This window comes from Meleagris gallopavo, chromosome 4 (genome assembly GCF_000146605.3).
Source record: "Meleagris gallopavo isolate NT-WF06-2002-E0010 breed Aviagen turkey brand Nicholas breeding stock chromosome 4, Turkey_5.1, whole genome shotgun sequence".
Classification (NCBI taxonomy): Eukaryota; Metazoa; Chordata; class Aves; order Galliformes; family Phasianidae; genus Meleagris; species Meleagris gallopavo.
The window spans coordinates 15,481,687-15,502,904 of NC_015014.2; the positions used below are offsets into that span (position 1 = coordinate 15,481,687).

General features: G+C 44.9%; 4 protein-coding genes across 4 annotated transcripts in view; 1 reads left to right on the plus strand and 3 right to left on the minus strand.

The window, feature by feature from the left end:
• Positions 1 to 14,189, plus strand: part of LOC100539601 (CCR4-NOT transcription complex subunit 6-like) — a 14,455-nt gene extending 266 nt beyond the window's left edge. The window contains exons 2-8 of the mRNA XM_010709639.2: positions 1,090 to 1,194; positions 2,799 to 2,956; positions 3,661 to 3,815; positions 5,287 to 5,438; positions 6,724 to 6,948; positions 7,659 to 7,861; positions 8,222 to 14,189. Coding sequence (XP_010707941.1) covers positions 1,090 to 1,194; positions 2,799 to 2,956; positions 3,661 to 3,815; positions 5,287 to 5,438; positions 6,724 to 6,948; positions 7,659 to 7,861; positions 8,222 to 8,434 — 1,211 coding nt within the window. The 3' untranslated portion in view covers positions 8,435 to 14,189. The remainder of the gene's footprint in view (positions 1 to 1,089; positions 1,195 to 2,798; positions 2,957 to 3,660; positions 3,816 to 5,286; positions 5,439 to 6,723; positions 6,949 to 7,658; positions 7,862 to 8,221) is intronic.
• Positions 14,190 to 15,228: 1,039 nt separating this feature from the next.
• Positions 15,229 to 16,549, minus strand: LOC109367188 (C-X-C motif chemokine 13-like). Its single transcript, XM_019614556.2, has 3 exons — positions 16,423 to 16,549; positions 15,890 to 16,025; positions 15,229 to 15,613 (listed from the first exon to the last, which is right to left on the minus strand). The coding sequence occupies exons 1-3, from the start codon at positions 16,484 to 16,486 to the stop codon at positions 15,454 to 15,456; spliced, it is 360 nt and encodes a 119-aa protein (XP_019470101.1). The 5' UTR covers positions 16,487 to 16,549; the 3' UTR covers positions 15,229 to 15,453.
• A 206-nt stretch (positions 16,550 to 16,755) lies between these two features.
• LOC109367190 (C-X-C motif chemokine 13-like) lies at positions 16,756 to 18,637 on the minus strand. The gene is made up of 4 exons (XM_019614558.2): positions 17,718 to 18,637; positions 17,365 to 17,494; positions 17,130 to 17,213; positions 16,756 to 17,023 (listed from the first exon to the last, which is right to left on the minus strand). The coding sequence occupies exons 1-4, from the start codon at positions 17,965 to 17,967 to the stop codon at positions 16,999 to 17,001; spliced, it is 489 nt and encodes a 162-aa protein (XP_019470103.1). The 5' UTR covers positions 17,968 to 18,637; the 3' UTR covers positions 16,756 to 16,998.
• Positions 18,638 to 18,744: 107 nt separating this feature from the next.
• LOC104910575 (interleukin-8-like) lies at positions 18,745 to 20,267 on the minus strand. The gene is made up of 4 exons (XM_019614560.2): positions 20,127 to 20,267; positions 19,647 to 19,776; positions 19,157 to 19,240; positions 18,745 to 18,867 (listed from the first exon to the last, which is right to left on the minus strand). Exons 1-4 carry the CDS (start codon positions 20,218 to 20,220, stop codon positions 18,855 to 18,857), a joined length of 321 nt encoding a protein of 106 aa, XP_019470105.1. The 5' UTR covers positions 20,221 to 20,267; the 3' UTR covers positions 18,745 to 18,854.
• Positions 20,268 to 21,218: the final 951 nt, after the last annotated feature.

Here is a 21,218-nt window from a genome sequence, read left to right on the forward strand (position 1 = left end):
TAACCTCCAGGGTGTGGGATTCCTGCGGGAGAGCCTTTTCACTGAAGACGGAAGTAAAGAAGGCATTCAGTATCTCTGCCTTCTCAGCATCCCCTGTTACCAGAACCCCCCCTCACTTAGTAAGGGGCCCACATTCTCTCTAGTTTTCCTTTTGCTGTTAACATACTTGAAGAAGCCTTTTTTATTATCCTTTATCACTTTAGCCAGATTCAATTCCAGACGGGCTTTAGCCTTCCTCGTTGCATCCCTGCAGGCCCTGGCTACATTCCTATATTCTTCCCAAGTGGTCAGACCGTTTTTCCACATTTCATGGGCCTTCTTCTTTCCTTTGAGGTTGCGCATGAGCTCCTTGCTCATCCACACAGGTCTCCTGCCACCTTTTCCCTATTTCTTGCTCACAGGGACGCACCGATCCTGAGCTTGGAAGAAGAGCTGTTTAAATGCTGACCAGCTCTCAGAGGCCCCCTTACCTTCTAACACCCGAGCCCACGGGATAGCTCCAAGTAGGTCCCGGAAGAGATTGAAGTTGACTCTCTTAAAGTCCAGGGTAGCAATCCTACTTATTGCTTTGCTTCTTCCACTCAGGATCTTGAACTCCACCATCTCATGATCACTACAACCCAAACTGCCCCCAACCTTTACTTCCTTAACAAGTCCATCCCTGTTGGTGAGAATAAGATCCAGTAACGCCCCTCCCTGCGTTGGTTCCTCCACCACCTGCATTAGAAAGTTGTCTTTAACGCACTGCAAGAACCGTCTGGACCGTGCGTGCCTGGCCATGTTGGTCGTCCAGCAAATATCTGGATAATTGAAGTCCCCTATAAGCACCGGTGCCTGGGAACGTGACGCTACATCCATTTGCTTTTGGAAGGCCTCATCAGCCTCCTCATCCTGATCAGGGGGCCTGTAGTACACACCCACAACAGTGTCACCCTTCCCAGCCTGCCCCTTGATTCTCACCCATAAGCTCTCCACTGCTATATCCTTGTCTCCCATGGAGCTTAAAAAGGCATGGGGAATTGGTGTTGCGAAGTACAGTATGGGACATTATTGTTCATTCATCTGTTTGATTTAGAATTTGCAGCTGAGTTAATTATTATTTCTTTGTGTTGCTTTTATTTTTAGTTCATCCAGAGCAGCTGCCTCCAAGGCCATGGATTACTTTGAAAGAGCGAGACCAAATTCTGCCCTCAGGTAAAACTGTGGTTCTTTTCCCTATGTTCAAACAGTGATGTGCTGAAGAGCTTTTCTTTGTCTTTTTTTTCAAAGCGGTCTCCTGACTTACATGGATCAGATGTAAGATAGCAATTTGTGTTAATTCATATTAAATAATTAACACGTGTCTGTGCTGTAAATACCACTTTTATAATTCAGACGGAATGCTGGTCATTTCTTCTTTGTGTTAGGCTTTTTTGTATTATTTAATTTCCTGGCCACCGATGTCCAAGCAAAAGAATAAGCAAAAGAATATTTTTTTAAAGTCTTTTCACAGAAGTAGCAAGAACTGTGAAATAACTGCATACAGATGCCGTATCCTAGCATAGGCAGACTAGGGTGAGACTTGGAGAAGTCTGTCCGCAAAAGAAGAGACAGAACGAGTGGTACTGAAGTTAGTGTAACGCCCTCTATTGTTGATTTTGATGAAGTTCATGAGGCAACCTACAGTCTACAAATCCAATGCCTCTTCCCCTGAAGTCTTGAATGTAATCCTCAAGAAGCATCTAAGAGCTTTTGTAAAGAACAAAAATGCTACTATTGTTATAGGAGAAGATCAGATTAATAATCAGCCCAAACTTAACTCAGTAGTGTTTTAGGGATGGTGACCTTAGCTGGTGCTAAGATCACGTGTGCCTTTTTTAAATTAAAGAACAATACAAATCAGAAAAAAAAAATAGTAAGAAAGGGGAGAGGTACCAAAAGTCTTGGAAGCCACCACTACATTAAGTTCTGCATTTCCATTTTAAATTCCTTAACAAATCAGCATCTCACTGCAGTTTTTAATCCAATTTCCTTAGCACAAACACAGTTTAGAAGCCACTAGACAACACTGCATCAGCTGAGTGAGCTGCAGGATATTTCATGGTAAAAACTGCAGTAAGCAATTGGTTGTGAATGGCATGAAATCAGTTGTATAAAATTGAAACAACTGAGCAGCAATCTCATTTGACTACATGCAGAAAAAATACAGCTGTGAGGTAACCTCACAGTAAAACCTCACTTCTTTTTCTGCAAGGATGAGCAGTCTTGTTGAAAAATTAAAGAGAGTTGAGAATTTTGTATGTGAAAGAAGAGTGTGTCAGTCTGAACTGTCAGCTGCATGCTGACTTCTCTCTTTTCTTCTTTAATGGCACCAAATAATATATAAAGTGCTTGCTCATTCATTACTTCATTTCTCTTTCTCTTCCTTGCCTTCACCCAGTGCAGAAATGGCTGCTCCTTTCCATCTCCAACCCCCAGACCTGGAGAGATTGTTGCTAATTGTTGCCTTCCTTCATTCCCAAAAGAAATAAAGATTAAACTGCAAAATGGGATTGTATTGCTTTGCTACGTGTATTAAGCAGTCTCATTTTGGTAGTAATGCTGATTATTTTTAGGAAGAGTTTAGCCTTATGTGATAACTGCTGGCTCAGCGGGGCCTTTGTTAGTCCTGTTAATGAAACTCTCAGTGGAATAAGCCCACGTGCATTCAGTAGGCCCTCCAGAATAGGCTGTACAAGATTGAGTGTTTTCACTCTGCAAGTTCAGCATGTGCTGCCTTCAGAGATTGGTAATATTTCCTTTTCTTTGTTTCTTTCTAGCTTCATTCACAGTTATGTGTTACAATGTGTTGTGTGATAAATATGCCACCCGGCAGCTCTATGGCTACTGCCCATCCTGGGCACTGAATTGGGAGTACAGAAAAAAGGGAATCATGGAAGAAATCGTCAACTGCGATGCAGATATCATTAGTCTGCAGGTAACTGGAAAATTATTTTTCACTAGAAACAGAAAATGCCACTGTTCCTGCTTGGTATAGAAGTTAGCATCTCAAAAATAATCTCACTAGAAAATGAGGGAACTGGCATGTCGAAGTTAAATATTGATTGTCATTGGTACACATATACCGTTGTTACGAAAAATCCATTGTCAGTGTTCAGAGCAGTTGAGTACTTCTGCCTTAAACTGATACTTCAGTTTCTAAGCAAGGTCTGTATGAGTAAAAATCATGCACAAGAGAATATTTATCTCGGTACAGAAACCTCAAGAGAGTACTCGTGGAGATGAAAAGTTATTACAAAGAAAATGTGTTGCTACAGAACAAGGAGAGACCCTGCTGCGATAGAGCTCTCAAGGTTAAATATTAACTGCTGCTGATACCTGTCATCCTGCACAGAGTTTTAATCTAGGACAGTACCCACACTCAGATGTCAAAAGCAGCAGAGTAATCTGTTGCTCTTCAAAGTACACCCGTCACTTTCCCTTTCAAGGGGATTCCAAGATATCCAGGAGTGCAAATCTGATTCCATCAGGCCATTAGTCGAAGAAGTGACATGACTTGGACAAACAGAAGCTTTTGACTTTAGTGAGGGCTTCTGATTGCAAGCCAGGACAAGCAATAGCTGTCACACTGGAAGGGTTTACTTGACTTTGTTAGCCTAAAGTATTTGTTTTCTATTTTAGGAAGTGGAAACGGAGCAATACTTCACTCTTTTTCTGCCAGCCTTGAAAGAACGAGGATACGATGGATTCTTTTCTCCGAAGTCACGTGCCAAAATCATGTCTGAGCAGGAGAAAAAGCATGTGGATGGCTGTGCTATATTCTTCAAAACTGAAAAGTAAGAAGCAGCTCTTCTTAAATACATCAAAAGTAGTTTAATTTAGTGTCATAGTTTTATGTTTTTTTGTTTCTGGTTCTCAGTATTGTAGATTGATCTCGTTAACTCCGTGACATTTAGGTCTCAAAGTCTCCTTCTCTCAGTGGGCATCAGTGACAAAATTACTGTGCTATAAAACAGAAGATAAAGTTCAGTACCGAGAATGATATACCGAGAATGATACTCCTTCTCGTTTTGCTGCTCTGACTATTTGCAGCAGGCCTTCCCTTTTTTTTTTCACGCTGTGAACAAAGCTACAACTTAAGGAACATGAAAGTTGAAGGGAAGATAGTATGACCGAAAACATACATGCTTTATGTGTGTATTTGTTGGCTGATATAATCAATGCCTCACCTTCTTTACAAATTCTGTCTTGCTGAACAAGTCTCACCCCTCTAAGATTAATGTTTAAAGGTCTTTAATCTGGCTTAATCTTCTGGTATTAAAAGGTGTATTGCTGCCACAGGATTACTGAATACTCTGCTGTAATGTGGTTGCATTATTGAACACCTGCTCTATAAAGTTTCGCTGCACTAAAAGCATCAGACTATTAGGAAGGCAAGAGAGGTGATGGCATTCACACTATTCACACTTCTTTTTTGTGTGAACTGCTCATGGAGCCACACCTCTGTTGTACCTCATGGGCATCCTTCTGAATATTCCCTCAGAACAGATGTCAGTAATTAGAATGGAAGCTTCACAAAGCCTTAGCTCCCTTTCAAAGCTTTCATTGTTTCCAGAAACAAAAATATCCCATGTTTAAAATGAGATGAACTGGTTTTGAACAGGGGATGTCAGTGAAAACCAACAACTGATGTTTTTAAACCTTGATACTGAGGAAGGGTATATAGTGAACTGCTAATTACATTTTGGCTCTCACAGTAAGAAGAACAGAAGATAGCTAATAATTGTTTTACTTTCTTCAATATTATTATTTTGTTAGAGGACAGAAACAAAAAAAAATTCCTTTCAATAGGTAGCTTTCACTTTGTCCTGAAGCGAGGCACTTTGAAGCATCCTAATTTTGGAAAGGAATGAACAAAACTGATGGTGATGGCTAGGGGTTAGAAAGAAGCTGTTTTTTTAATAATACATTTGCCCAAAGCAAAAACAAGCCTTTAATTATCAATTTTTTGCCTAGAACACTCCAGAGCTGGTGCAGTAACCTCTGTACATTGCCTTGAATAGTCCTCTCAGAATGTGGCATGGAAACAAGTAGACAAGTACTCATCTTCCAGAAGAGTACTTCACTTGCCAGACAGGCAGCCCTTACTTGGCTGGAAGAATAATTCTTAGAATTCTTTCTGCTTTAGGAAATGAGAGAACAAAAGGAACATGCCTTATCCTGTCTTGTAGGCTTTGTCCTTGGATGTGGTCTTCCAGGCAGCTGTTTGTCACACATAGTCACACGTGATTCTGTTTGTTTAATCAGATTTTCACTGGTGCAGAAGCATACAGTGGAGTTCAACCAGGTGGCAATGGCTAACTCTGAAGGTTCAGAAGCTATGTTAAATAGAGTGATGACAAAAGACAACATCGGAGTTGCTGTGGTGTTAGAAGTGCACAAAGAATTATTTGGAGCAAGTAAGTATGAACATGGTTATCTCATAGATTGACTCTGAGTTTCACCTGAAGGCATGACCTACTCCTTAGGTAATGCATCTCTGTGTAATATTATTGCCATTGGCTGAGGTCACCAAATACTTGCAAATAAGCAAGCACAGTTTTCTGTGCTAATTTGAGAAAGGGTGGCCCGTTGGTGGGTAAGACTGGACACAGGTGTCTTGATTTCCTGTCCTAGTTGTACTTTCATCCAGATGCCCAGCATTCAGCTTTCTCCTTTCGAGCTTTTGTCTTTGTTTAGTTAGAATACAAAATTCTGCTTGACAAGTAAGGATTTTTCAAGGCCACTGTGTTTGCATGTCTACGCTCTTACCAGTAGTTGTTGCTACTGCTCAACTTTTATTTTCCAGTCTCTTTTTTTTCCCTTGACTGAATTCTTCCATCCTCTCCTAGTGATTACACGACAGTGCTGAGGTTCTGATGTGGAAGGGTGATATTATCAGGTATCTTTTGATGCCACTTGATTGACTGGCTGTCATACTTTTGTTATGTTTGGTCAGTTGCAGAAGACAATTTCAGGATACTTAGAATTGCCATTCTGCTCTGTCTGTATCTCTGCTTTTTGATCACTGGTTTCTAATACGTACTTTTCAAAGGAGCAGGATGTCCAGATTGCAGGACAGCAAGAAGCTGCTTTATGCCACACCTTTCAGAGTATTGTTTCTCAGATAAATAGTAGCAGCAGCTGTAGTATTTTCCAACAACTAGGTTCATGCTTCATTTATTTGAGCAGGTTTGAGTTTTCCCCAAGGGAACAATTTTCCATGTTGTGGCAGCTAAGAGTCAAGAAACTCTCTTGTGGTGTAAACAATGAGTAGAGATGCGTGGTTTAAAAGTCAAGTGATAACTACCTTCACTGTGAAATTCATAATACTCCGTAGTTGACTGCACATTGGAAAATGTCATTGAGAAAGTCTGTCCTAGAGATGTGGAAATGAAGAGAAAGGGAGAACATTCAGAAGATGCTAAGAAAAGCAGTGAAGCAGTAAAGAAGGAATACAACTGTAATTCTGTTGGATCATGTTGATTATGCATTTCCTGTGGCGAGTTTTGGTGAAGTAGTGTAAAGTAACAGTGGTTCAAGTAACACTTTTTTCTCAGCAGTGAAAGCAGTGAAAGTATATCCGTCTCCTGGTGTGTGTCCCTTCAAGTCCTTAGTAGTTACACTCTGATCGTAATGGGAGAGAAATCTGCTGTGTTCACACAGTCAGCCTTGTCACTGAAAGAAGTGTATTTCTCTGTCTAGGTATTAAATCTCTTCATGTGGACAAACAGCTGCTCATTGTGGCTAATGCCCACATGCACTGGGACCCCGAATATTCAGATGTGAAACTCATTCAGACTATGATGTTTGTCTCAGAACTGAAAAATATCCTTGAGAAAGCCTCAAGCAGGCCTGGTAGCCCAACAGCAGATCCTAATTCTATTCCCCTGGTGCTTTGTGCGGATCTTAACTCATTGCCTGATTCAGGTAAGGCTGATTACTGTGTCTTAATTTTTAACTTAACCTTTTTAGATTCCCTTTTTTCTGCTGAGGGACACTGGGTACCCTCAGTACTGCCCTGGGTAGGCGTTCTGGAAAGCTTTCTTACTAACAATTGTTTTCCAAAATTTGAATGAAGAAAATGCAGGTCCCCAGCTGTGTAGCTTGCTTTTCGTGATCTGTTGTATTCTGTAAGAAGTTAGTCGTGCTTCAAAAGATGCATAGAGAAGCACAAATAGATCTTAAATAAAATTCTTAAATAAAAAGCAATGCCTTGAGCAGCAGTAGTAAGTAGGATGGACATGCATTCATGACATAACGTGAAAATTTCCTACAGAGATGCCCTTGCTTTAGTAATTATGACGTTTGATACTGTAATAACAGGAGTATGTATGAAAGCTGCCTCCTTGGCACCCCTTGTGTCACATACACATTACAATACACATACTTTGGTTTTACTGCAGCAGAAGAACTGTAGCAGCAGTGATGGAGCACCTGTGTTCTGTGGCTGCCTGTCAGAAAGGTGTAAATGCATCAGATGTGGGCAAGATCACTGTGCTGGTTGATGCTTAAATGGAAAGCTCTTTTTTTCCTGATTTCACGTGGTCTCTCGTTGATGTTTCCATTAATTCCAAGGTCAAAATTTCATGAATCTTGTATGTTAAAGCAACTGCCTGAATCCTTTCCTTTGCAAACAGGTGTAGTGGAGTACTTAAGCAATGGCATAGTAGCTGACAACCACAAGGACTTCAAGGAGTTGCGTTACAATGAGTGTCTCATGAACTTCAGCGGCAGTGGAAAGAACGGGGCTTCTGAAGGAAGAATTACACATGGCTTCCAACTCAAGAGCGCCTATGAAAACAACTTGATGCCTTACACCAATTACACTTTTGATTTCAAAGTAAGCAGTGATTTTTCTGAAATGGCAGACATTGACCTGGTCTCTCCAGGATGCTATCTTAATTTTCTGACCATTTCTCTCTGTCCCTGTAAGTGCTTCATCACTGGCTCCTACACTTGCTGGACGCTTTCCTACCACCCTAAAGTCCTTGATTTGCTGGCATTTGTAAGCTTCTGACCTGGCTCTGGTCAGAGTCTTAATGAAAACGGATGCAGCACTTTGAGTGCAAAGTAGCGTGCACATCAGTTACCCTAGTGGCAGTGCTGTGCATCTTCCTGGGAATCGCAGCAAGCAGCCAGTCGAGTTGAGGTTACCAGAACCGAGGTCTGTTCTCACTTTCGTGTTTCTCTTTCTCCCTAGGGTGTGATTGACTACATTTTCTATTCCAACACTCATATGAACGTGCTTGGTGTCCTGGGGCCTTTGGACCCTCAGTGGCTGGTTGAGAACAACATCACTGGGTGTCCACACCCTCACATCCCTTCAGACCACTTCTCACTGTTAACACAACTCGAACTCCATCCTCCGCTCCTGCCTCTTGTCAACGGTGTGCACTTGCCTAACAGGAGGTAGTGGAGCCCTGCCCCTTTGAGGGCAAGGACCTGTTGTTATGGACCTGTACAGTTGTAAATCAAAGTATATAGGAGTGAAGTATGGCCAACCTTAAGCTGCTTCTTCAAGCTCCTTTCCTTATGTGTTTGATATGAGATTTTGCACATTTTGGTGCATACTGGTATCATTTGGCACTAGGGCTGGAACCAAAGTATTATTCCCTTTCCAGGTTTTTAATTTAATTTTTTTTTTTTAACTGGCAAGTTTTTTCTTTTTGGTAAGAAGCTGCACTTAGAAATGGACAAATGAGATTAAAAACTTACATATTAACATATTTAAAGGTAATGCTTTTTTTTCCAGAACATGGTAAAATGAGCCAACCTTTTAGGAGAAAAGCCTTTTAGAAAAAAAAAAACAAGAATAGAAGTGATTGCTTTGTAGGAAGAACATTAGAAATTCTGTTTGAACCCAAAGTGAAGACTGAGCTCTGTGTCCAAAATAAATTTTGCACATTAGCAAAGCACTTAATACCTGACTATAAATTATTAGCAATGTGGCCCTGCCCATTATCTAATACTAGAAAACCAAAGATGGCTTCATATCTGCGAAAAAATTTGAGGTCTAAATTCTGATGCAATTCCGTTTACAACCAAAATTCCAATGAACCTACTTCTCACGAGAATCCATACGTGAGCATTGCATGCCATTACGGAGTGCTTGCTTGGCAGACGTGACAGTAACCTTGTTTTGGAGCTCTGAAGAGCCTGATTCTTTCTGGGTAAGGTGTTCAGGAATCCAAACAGTCTCTGCTTTGGCAAGCCAAGACAACATGCTGGTCAGCAGAATAGTTCGGGAGCAGGATTTGGAAAGGATTTGCACTTAAAGCAAGCCATTGCAAGTCTTTGAGAATGGAGAAGTTCCAGATCTGCTCTAGGTTCCCTTTTCCAAAGGTCTTTTGCAAAGATTAGAGGCATTGGGTGAACTGGTTATGCTTAGGGTACAGGAAAAAGCTGCTGGAAATGATCACACTTCTGTCTCCACAGCACGTGTGAAGCAGCCTTTCCACAGGGGGAAGAGAGTGGTAGCTGTTATCATTCCCTGCATTATTTTTCCTGACCCTAGTTGCCAAATTGCCGTCAGATGTTTTGAGTAATCTTTCATTTCTGTTGTTGGTCAGGGTTGAATTAAAAACCTTCTGGTTCATTCTCAGCTGTTAATGCTCTTGAGACGTGTCAGAAATCCTTTTTTTCTTTTTATGCTCTTGGTGGCCAGTTCCAAATCTTTGCCTCAAGGGGCATTAAACTTTATGTAGTTTTCTGGAAGAAAATTGGTTGGCTGCTTAATGTTAAAAGAAAAATGGCACAGTAATAGGAAAAGGTTGTGTCTGTGTTTTTAAGTTTTTCTTTATTCTGCTTTTTTGCTGCTATAAGATTTTCTTGAATTTATATTTTAAACTTTTCATGCACTTTACTGTTTCTAGTCTCAAAATGTGATATTTTTAATAAATGAAAAATTTTCCATTATCTGAATGCAATTTTTAAACAGATTGATAGCCTATATTTATGTCTCATTCGTATACTTAAAAGTCAAATTTAAATTGTTAAATAATTAGTTTAAATGCTAAGGAGCCATCTTCTGTCTCTCAGAACTGACAAGTCAGGCTGTTCCTCTACTCTTTGATACTCCGTTTCCTTTGTTGTTTTGTATGTAGGAAATTATCCATAGGAAAAATCAATTGGACCCAGAGTAGAAGTATTCCCTGACTTCTGCTGAGGGGGACGGGACAGGAGTGGGGCAGAATGCTGAGATGAGTTCAGTGAAAAGACAGCTCCCTTTTAAAGAAGTGCCTAAAACTGGAGACGTCATCTATTGTCTGATACAAATTGGAAATTACCATCGCTGAGTGAAATTAACGGATGTAAATTGCTTTGTGCAGCACCAAAAAAGCCCTTTCTAAAGAATTTTCCTCTAGGTGCAGGTATCTCCTTTTTAATATACCTCAGCGTTCAACACCTAGCCATGCAGGTAAATTGAGACAGCAATTGAGTATAGTACTGGAAAGTAGAATAGCATGAAAAACTTAATTTTGTGGACATTACCTTTCTGTAATCAGCTACTGTATCTCTTCTGGAGGGGTTCTCTGCTCTGGAGGTGTGCACTAACAACCATTCTCCTCCTGTCCTGCACGCATGTTAACTAGCAACGTGAGCAATAGTTCCACCATACTTCACTCCCAATATTTTTTGAGATGTTTGTATAAAATGGAATTTAAAGTTCACCTATGATTGTATATGAACTGCAGAGGAGCCCATTTATTAATAAAAAGAAAAAACGGCAACAATCTTTTGTAATATCAGGGTGGGAGAGGGTGGGGTGAAACAACAGCACCTGGTAAACATTATAAACCGCTATGTTGTACTTTCCTTGGCTTTATAACTGACTGAAGTGTTCTGTTGCAGGAAGGTGTTTAATTGGATTTTCTCTGCTTCAAAATGCACTTCAGAACCTTCATTATGCTGTGTGATTTTTAAAATGCTGTTTAAACAGATGTTGCACAGAACCTCTGGATTTTAAAAAAATCTCTAGAACTCTGTTTTTGTTTCAGTCGATGCACATAACCAGGGCATGTTTACCCACCTCACACATGCCTGGCTCCCTCCCTCTTTTCCTCTGGTTTCTCCCCCTTTCCTACAAAAGGAGCAGTAAGGGGTTGTGCTTTTTTTCCAGCTGAGTAGAACTGCTGCTCTTCATAGAGCTCTGCCCTGAGACAAGAAGAAGCATGGAGCCATCAGCCAAGAGCCACTTGCGTGGGATGAGATCTGTTTCACAATCATCTGCAGCATCCAGATGGTGACACTCATTTTCTTTTGACCCAGATAGAGGCTGACAGTGCCTCCTAGGGTATGTTATAGGGGAGAGGGAGGGAAGTAATAGAGATCAAAATATCCCTAACTGTAAACACATTAATGGGAAACCAGTGGTTCTCTTGTTTCCCATGCTTAGGCACTGGGCACCTCACAGTGCCCTCACCACCCGTGCTTAGGAAAAAGCCCTCAGCCCCTTCCTGCTCCTTGCTTTCTTGGTTGGGTTTCAATGATATCGTGCCTGGTGTCAACTTCTAAGCAGCAGCACTGCCTAAAGCAAGCAGAGAAAAAAAATCCAGCACCATTCTACAAGCAACTTTTTAAAATTCAATATGGTAAATCTGTTAGATATGGGGTTTTGTGTGTGTATATATATATATATATATATATATAAAAGAGAATTTTGTACATTGTAGCTGAATATTTTGGTTTCCTTATTTTGATGTAAGGGGTGTGAACATTTGCGTACCATGCGCTGAAGTCAGGTTTGGCACAATGGGCTTTGAAAGCAGCTCTTCTTCCCATTGGCCTCGTTAAAAGCTTTTTGCATCGGTCTTTCACATCTATATTCAGAAAATACTTCATTTTATCCATAAGCTTTCTATGTGTGTTTGAAGCCACTCTCTTCTGTCTGCAGAACCTTTCAGAAAAGTTCTTGTTGGTCTCAACCCCTTGCTGTCCTGTGTTTTACCAACTATATAGCCCAGAGTTTTGGAGCCAAACCTGTTGAGGAGTTTTTGCCACTGACCTTTCAGAACCATTCCGTGGTGTTTAGAGCTGTGACAGTGCCGTGGACCACTGGGGCCTCCCACTTTGCAGCTTTGCTGTGGGGTCTCCTAAACTCATGCCCAATCCGTGCTTGTGCACCCAGAGCCCGTGGCCTGGTTTACAAAGGTGCCGAGCACTCGCAGCTTCCAAATCCCGAATACAGGGCTGGATTTCTTATGGTCTATCAGCGTGGCTTTCGAGGGCCAGCTTTTCTTACCTAGCTTGGGTTTGAAGTGCAAGGAAGCATTGGAGATGTGGAAAGTTCACATCACTTGTTCTCTACGAGGTGGCTAAAAGCCCTTCAGAGGTTCCTAGAGCACAAGCACAGTAATGATGCCTTCCTGGTAGGAGCAGGGCTGACAGTCCTTCATGTGAAAGATCAGATTTAAGCCCAGTCATGCACTCTTCGTTTTTCCCGATGTGTTTTAAGTTTCTTGCTTGAAAACTTTCCCTTGGCATGAAATTTAACATAGTGGGATGATGTGAAAGATTTTTTTAATTCTATCCACACCAAGTCAATAGCCTGCAAGAGAAAGAACACGAAAGTGCAATCTGCACCCTTACCTGGGTGTGAGAGGGAATAGCAGTTGTTATCCCCTGGTGACCTCCGCTTTGTGCTTAATTACCATTTGCCTGTTCTTGGCTGCTATGCATTTCTTAACAGACGTTTTTCTTGTAATGATAATAAAGACCAAAGGCCAAATTGAACATAAGGAATGATGCTTTCCCTGTCGCACCTCTTCGACAGACACTCCTTACAGCCCCTCGACACGATAGCAAAGTGCTAGAAGTGTCTCACTGTTTTACATCGGCTTGTTGTTCTTTTGCAATGGATCCAGGGTTTTTTTGGTAATAATCACAGAATTCCTTTCCTCACTTCATGCCAGTATAGCAGATGGTGTTGCATGTAGGTGGATTTGAAGGGGACAGACTTCAGAGCCTGCTGTGTGCTACGTTACTGCTAATTGACAGGGGAAGAGAAAGGGAAAGGAAGGGAATGGAAAAGGGAAAGGAATCTGCTGAAGCTCACATTAGCTTCAGAATTGGGAAGATTTTGACTGTCAGATTTCCTATGCCTGAAAAGGATCCGAACTGCTTGGTTGCAGAGTTTTATACAGATGAGAGACTGGAAAATAAATGTACGCTATGTGCAGAGGGGTTTGGATTTTTCTAAGATATGTTCTTATTAGCTGAATCTCTTCATATCATAACGAGGAAAGGCATCTTGGATTATGCAGCTCATCTTTTTTTTTTAAATGAGTACAGAAGTATTGTAGCACACCCTCCCTTTATCTCCCTTCAGTGTTCAAAAGCAGCATAAAACCCAAGAAGACCAGATGAAAACCATTCATTTCCTACATTTCTATGCCAAGTGTCAGCCCAGAAAGCACTTTAAGGTTAAAAATCAATTTCAAAGGAGATTGTAAAGCTTTAGATACAGGCAAAGCCATAGGTGACATAGTATCTCCTCTTGTGATAATATTTGCACCGATACTGACCACAGGTTTTCTGTTCTGAGAAATGGAGCTGGGACAAAAGGCAGAGCTGGTGAGATAGGCACAGGTATGACACATTCAGAAAAGTGACAAAATTGCACCATCAAGAAAGTGACAAAACTAGCACCTTTTAAGGACTCGAGAAAAGTCATTTGACTCTATGATGGGTCTTCAGATGTGACAAAGTTTGCAGATTTGGCTGTATTGGAAGGTGATGGACTTCAGGAGTAGTTCCTTGACATATGTCTGAAAATAAACAGGAAGCTAGAGCTAGAGCTCGTGCACTTTGGTACAGGGTTTTTCAAGCATCATTGATGGCAAAGCATGCCAAGTGACATGACTCCTTCCTTCCCCCAGTCCTGCAATAATACAAGGTATTTAGCTTAGAAAACCTCTCACTGGTGAGGGTGAGGGTTTGAGTGATTCTGGTACTTGGTCTTGTTCTCTTTGTTGAACAGTTTCTAAAACTTAGGCATTTACCAAATTTGCGTTTGTCTGTATTTGTCTTTGTTCCAAAGCAAAAAAGAAATCATGGTGGCTCTCTTTACAAGTGACATATTACATGACTTTGGCTTTGTTTTCAATTTTTAATTATTGCATCATGTGTTTCCTTTTGAAGCAATTAAAGTGTTTGTGTGCACCACTTTAGCTAAAGATGCCCTTAATTCATAAACTCACAGTGTGGCCGCCCCCCTGCCCCTTCCTGCAGTTCTCCTTTGGGGAGGCTGGGTGCTTTTCAGCCAGACCTCTTTCTTGTGCTTCGTTTCTGCAACAGCCGTGTCCTCCCCCCAGAAGGTGGAACTGCACACGGAGAATTGGGAAGCAGTGGTGTCACTGGGACATGCTTACAGTGAAGTTTTAAGGGGATTTCCATTGCGCTTTGTGCAAATGGAATTGGGAGGTTGCTGTGAGCAGAGGCTCCTCTGGCCTCTTGGCCACCTGGAGCTGAGCGGGAGGTTAGGAGTTGCCCTCTGTTCCCCCATGCCCTCAGACTATGTGCCAGCCCTGGGAGCCACCAGCCCCATACCGACATATTGCGAGTCTTCCAGGCATTTCCATGCCTGACACCAGCCCTCAGGTCCTCAGTTGCAAGAGCAGCACTCTTGGACAGAAACATAGCAACATGCTTATTCCACATTTCCCACAGGAATAAGTAGTAAGGAATTCTTTCTGCTCATTTCCCACTTGCAGTAATTGATGCGCTATTAAAAGGGAACGCCAGCTCCACTTGCACAAGATGATTCTTCCTACACACTGAAAAGTCTCAGTTATAGACAATGTGCCATTTCCAACAATCTCTTGTTGGTGTTCCTGGGACACAAGAGGGAAGGTACAAAGGTACCATCCAGGGCTATTCCTCACCAGAGATGTTCAGAGACCATCTCCACCAGTTTTTGGGAAATCTCCCACACCCTCCTATTTCTCCATGCTCACACAGCTGAGAGGCAGCACTGCTGCCACCAGCACTGAGCTTTTCAGAGGTCAGACCACGTCTTACTCACAGCACACACCACTCAGGATCCTTCCTTTGGCGCAGGAAAATGCACAAAGAAGCACAAAACCTCCAGGTCCTTGGAGCAGAGAAAAGGCAGCACACATAGGAAACACCCTGCAGCCCTGCCTGTCGGCTTCGCATCTAACCCATCCTGGAGCTGCATGCAATGGAAACATGATATTCACACAAATCTTCATGGAAAGAGTCAAGGGCAGAGCACTCAGAGTTTAATTGAGCCCTGGGTGGGCATCATGCGTGGGGAGAGTAGAATCATCAAAATGTAGGGCAACACCAGGGTCTGGCAAGACCACCTGGTTTTGGGAAGGTTGGAGGGGAAGAAAGTCTCCTGCCTCCAGCCAAAACCAGGGCTGGACAGAGGGAGGGACAGGCAGTGCTGGGGAAGGGATGCAGGTCCTGCTATGGGGCCGGTGGCTGTCTCCCCGCTTCCCCCCGTGACCGAGCGACTGCCGCCACTTCTTTTTTGGTGACATCCTTCTGCGTCAGCTTGTGGATGAGCAGCTGGATCCAGGGTGCCTCAGGGGCCACACACACCTTCTTGTTCCTCTTCAGGGTGAGGCTGCAAGGAGACCAGACCCACTCAGCCCCTCCCCACAGCTCTCCTGACCCAAGACCTTCTGTGCTCCAGTATGCATACAGGGGAGCACACACCCTGACACTTTGCTGCGAGAGAGACAAGTTTAGGGGTCTTCAGCCTCCATTCCGTGAGGTAATCCCCCTTACAACAAGTGGCAGCACCCTCTGAGAGAGCGCAGGCCTTGCGAGAGGCACCACACAGCTTTGCAAAGGATGCAAGCGCCCAGGGATTTATGCCAGGCTCCAGACTTTCACTTACATGATCTCCTTCCTCCGGCAGTGAATACCCGGTGGCGTCACGTCAATGGCGAGGATGAGCCCCAGGCCGATGACCTGGGCAGTCACTTTGACACACTTGCACCTCTTGTTGGTCAGCAGGCTCTCCAGTGACAGACCTGCACCACAGCAGTCCACAGCTGGCGCTCAGCCCCCAACCTCCCCATATCCCGCCCCCCATGGGACACATGCAGGCATTAGCATGTGCAGGGACAATCTCTCCCGAAGCAGCTCCAAGTATTTTATATCACGCCTACAGCAGGGGTTTGGAAGACGTAACCAACATTCTCAGAACTAAACCATGTGTTGCCCACTTGCAAAGCACTCAAGCTTTACAGGATCTGAGAAGACATGCAGCCTGAAGACCTCAGGCAAATCCCACCCCTTCAGCTTGAAAGAAAAGATGAAACTTGAGTTCAGAGAGAGCCAGAAGCAGAAAGCCAAAAGCTCAGAGAAGCCCATGGGCCCACTGCCCCCACCCAGAGTTCACAGGGGGTCCCCAGGTCCCTCACTCACCATCCCCTGGCAGCAGGCTGCTCAGCAGCAGGCCCAGGGCCAGTGCCGCCTGCAGCGCCCGCATCCTCACTGCCCCCGAGCCACTGCTGGGCTGCTTTATAGCCAACCCAGTGGGGATTTCATAGGCTGGGAAACACTGGGGAAAAGCATCTGCCCTGTGCCCATGAATTTGACTTCCCTGCCATTGCTTCCCCTCCAGCACGTGGCCTGAAGCACCTCCTGCCCAGTGCAGAAACCAGCAGAGCCCCATCCTACAAGCACAGCTCACATGACGGCAGGAAAGGGAGTGATGAGCAGGAGGCTCTGCCCCATGGCATGCTGCAGGGACAACAGTGATGGTAAATGAGGGAGGGCTGCTGCCTTTATTAGACCTCAGTGTCTTGTGCTCAGAGGGGACATCTCACTTGTTGCTGACGGTGGGGGGCTGCGGGATGCATCACTGTGGAGCTGGGGAAAAGCCTCTTCCTTTCCACAGGTGCATAACAGGGGAAAATGCCCTCTGGGCTGGGGGAGAAGCAGTGTTGGGGAGCAGAGTATCCAGCCATGAGTGTAGCCATGGGGCCATCGTGTCAGGCCTCACTGGGGAGCAGCTTTCTTCCTCCTGTCAGGAGCAGAAGGGGAAAACATGCAAAGAGGAGGGCCGAGGTATGGCTCAGGAACCCAGGTCTTGCTCTGCTTGCCCCTCAGGTCAGGGCCAGGATGCTTACAGCTTCGGGAGGTCCTGCAGGAGCTTCCTCACCCAGAGAGTGTTGGGATCCACACAGATCCTCTCGAGGGTTTTTAGTTTAATCCTAGAAAACACGCAGGGCTTCAGCCCCTTTCCCTCCAGAGGGGAGGCTCAAGGGACTGAGCCCCTATTGTCCCCCTATAAGGAAGAGAATCACAGAACCAAGTAGTTGACAGAGGGGGACCAGCCCCCTCACTGCCATGGGAGCCACTTACAGCACCTCCAGGCGCCGGCAGCTGCTCCCCGCTGGCCGCACCTCAATGCTCTCATACTTGCGCAGGGGAATGAAGGCAGTGGTGGTCTTGGCGCAGCGGCAGTTCAGGTTGCCGTTGGCTTCCAGGAGGGCTGGGGGGAACACGGCCATAACTCACACACCACCTGAAAACCCACCTTCCCAACTGCCTCCAAAAACATTTCCAAGCACTGCATCCCCCCCACCCCCACATCCCTTCAAAGCCAGCGCATCTGCCTCTGAAGACCCTTAAGAAACACTTCAGCCCCTGACAGCAACAAGATGCTGCCTCCAAAAATGATGCCCAGCCCTGTGCATTGCCTCCCCTTGCCTCACCTGCATCCCCAGAGCACAGGACCACCAGCAGCAGCCCCAGCAGCAGGATTGCCCGCATTGCCATACCGACAGGACCTGGCCCCAGCCCAGCAGCATCCCCTATTTGAGCCAGGGAATAGGAGAAGTGTGGCAGCGCACGGGAGGCCCCGGGGTTGGGGGTGGTTTTCACCCATTGCCCTTTCCTGCTGACAGTGCTGGCTGGGTTTGTAATGCTGATAATAAAAAGTGGCCTGAGGCCACACAGGGGCATAGTCTTCCTGAAACTGGCTCAGTTTTCTTTTTCCAAAGAAGCTGGGTCTGGTAACAGTAGCTGTCATTTCCCCCACTGCTAGTTCCTAGCTCATGCAGCCATGCAAACCTGGAGTTTTTGGAGTGTTTGTTCTTCTTGTGTGGTCAGATGTTAACTGTTTCTCTACAGTCACTATTTGCATGTCAGCTGTAGCAGCCATCCCATCTCATAAAGATGCCCCACTCCATTCATATATACAGGACACACCATCCCATCCATAAAAGATGCACAGTTTACTACAGAGATACTAATAATTAGTGGGATAAAAGTTAATCAAGCAACGCTGAATGGCAGCAGGTATATGACACATGCATCCTACAAGCAGCTCTCACCCTGAAAAAAACATCTTGAGCTTTGGCATACTTGCCCTTGCTCCTTCCCCCAAGCCCTATTATCCCAATTCTGTAGTAAACAGACTCACACCAGCCCCAGGATGTCTCTATTTGCCTTTTGCTGCTTATAAAAGCCCTACAGCTGCCTGCAGACCCCATACCCACTGTGAACACCTGCACTTGGATGCGAATGCATGTGCTGAATCTGTGAGAAATCTGGTGCCCCCACCCCCTAACACACCTGACCTACAGCAACAACACTGTGTGCACAAAGCAACATGTAGTGCCTGCTGCACCTCTGTGAAAGGATATCAATCACAGAGCACCAGGCACAGGCAGCAGTGATTTCAGCACCAGGAAAGCAACAGAAGTGAGGTTGATGAACGCTCAATGAAGTCTCTTAAAATCCAGTTCAAGGGAAAACACAAGGGAAGAAAAACCCAAATTTTATTTGACTTGAGGTCTCGAGACAGAACACACCATCCCTTCCGAACACCAACTTCCTTAGCAGGAAACTTATCTTTTCTTCCTGCAAAAAGCAGAAGGAGGAGGAACTCATGAATGGTGCAGGGCTCTGGGGGAGGAAGCTCCCGTCAGAGCTGAAGGAAGTCACCATCATTCCCCCAGGGCTGATGTCACCCACAGGAACAGCCTGGCAACCCTTCTGCTGTGCTGGGAGCTGGAGCACCCTGCAGAAAGACACAGCTAACCCCAGGAGTCCTGGTTCCCTAAAGTGGGCCCTGGGACTGCAGGTACTGGATGCTGCCTGAGGGAACATTGCTTACCCCAGACCAAGGGTTTTCATCAAAGAAACTTACATGCCGGCAATGCGCTTCAGCAGTTTCTTTACCCAAGGGGCATCAGGGTTCACACACACTTTTGCTGAGGATTTCAGTTTAATGCTGAAATGCAAGGGATGGTTATGAGCATCACGCTCCCTCTAGAGGGAGGGATTTGAACAGACAGAGCCGAACTGCAGGAACCAGCTTCCACTCACAGCACTGCAAGCAAGAAGCTGCAGAACGCTGCTTGCGAGAGAGGGGAGCCACAGGACAGCTGGAAAAGGGGAAGAAGCAGGAGGCAGCACGCTCCTGCACTGGGCACAGACTGCTGCTGTTCAAAGAGTTTTTTTCTGTAGTTTTGCACTCGTGCTGCTGAGATGGCCAGCATTTTTTGGAAGGCTTTAGCTTTCAGAAGGGAAGCAGAGAAGTATGGTGGTTGCAGAGGAAAATGTTCAGTGCTGGCCCTGCTGCTGGAGAGAAGAGCATCTCTGCCCCATAGCTGTGGCCAAGCACTCACGACACTTACATGATTTCCGTGCGCCTGCAAGTGCTTCCCACAGGCCTCAACTCAATGCTGTCGTATCTCTTAGGGCTGATGTAGTCTGAAGTTGTCTTTACGCACCTACAGCTCAGGTTTCCATTTACTTCCAGGATGGCTGAGAAAGAGAAAGGTGGCAACTTACAAAAGCAAACAGCATTATTTAGAGGCTCAGCGATCCTAAAATTCAGCAAGCTTAAGAAGTTGTCCCTTTACATGCTTTCACCGACAATGCTTTCAGGGCCAGCATAAGGAGTTATCTGTGACCATACCCTTGCACCCTGCTCTCAACAGCTAAACCAGCTCCTAGCACAGGAGGAATGAAGATCTACTCCCTCTGCTATAGGAGAAACCCTGTGTTAGGCAGTCAGGAGGGATCTCTACCTCCTCTGGGCCGTCGTGATAAAAGACGAAGGCTTTTCATCCACCCCTGCTGAGGTTATCTATACAAAGGCACCAGGAGCTCACCTGCTTGGGACACTGACATCATCACCAACACCAGCAGCAGCACCATCCATGGGAGCGCAGCAGCTCCTGTCCCACCCCACGCCAGTGCTCGCATCCTCACAGTGGCTGCAGCCTCAGGGACGACGTGGGGAGCCGGGGGGAAGACACACCTCTATTTATTTGGCAGTGTCACGCTCTGACACAAGCAGCAAGAGGCAGACTGCAGCAGTCACACACGACAAATGGACCGTAAAAAAGTGACATCATTTCTCGGCTGCTCACCGCAGCCGGATCAGAAGCCCCACATGCAGCACTATTGACAAAAGTCAGCTATCGGGATGAAGGGTGGATTTGAATTTCTCACATTATCTCTACCTCCCTCAATCCTTTCTCATTAGTTGGGTCTGTGTAAATGTCATCAACATTCATTCCCCCCAGTGTTTACTCTTCAACCACAAAGAGAACCCAAAATACATCCGAACGCAAACCCCATGCAAGGGGGTTTTTATTGCAGTCAGATATTTACATATTTGGGGCTATAATTCCCCACACTATTTTTTGCTCTCTCTTACATCAGCAAAAAAGCACTGTACAGTGGAAAATAATAATGATCTCCACAATATATTTCCACTCATAACCTTCAAATCAAGCACTTCCCTGTGCTAAGAAAAACATCCAGGAAATGCAAAAAGTTACTGGTACGGCAGTAGCAGCAGAAGGGAAACTATCCCTATGCATTTGTAAATTCGTGGCTAAATGCTGATGTGTGCATTTTGTGTCAGCTTGCTACATACCAGCAAAGTGGGAGCGAAACTGAGGGATGTCTGACACTGGTGGGGGGAACTTGGCACAACTGCTTCCCTTGCGCACAAGCACTCTGTATGTTAGATTCAGATCGTTCTATGGCACACGGATCAAATCTCCACTTGGATGAGCCAAGATCCAGCGCTCCTCCTACTTAGCCCCTTAGGCACCATAGGATCCCACAAAGCCAGCAGCTCCTGCTCTGACAAAGGAGGATCACTTTCAGCTGGCGCTGCGAAGTGGTGCCCACAGCAGTGCCCTGCGCTCTCAGGTTATGCTGGGGCTTGGGCTGCTCCAAATGAGGTAAAG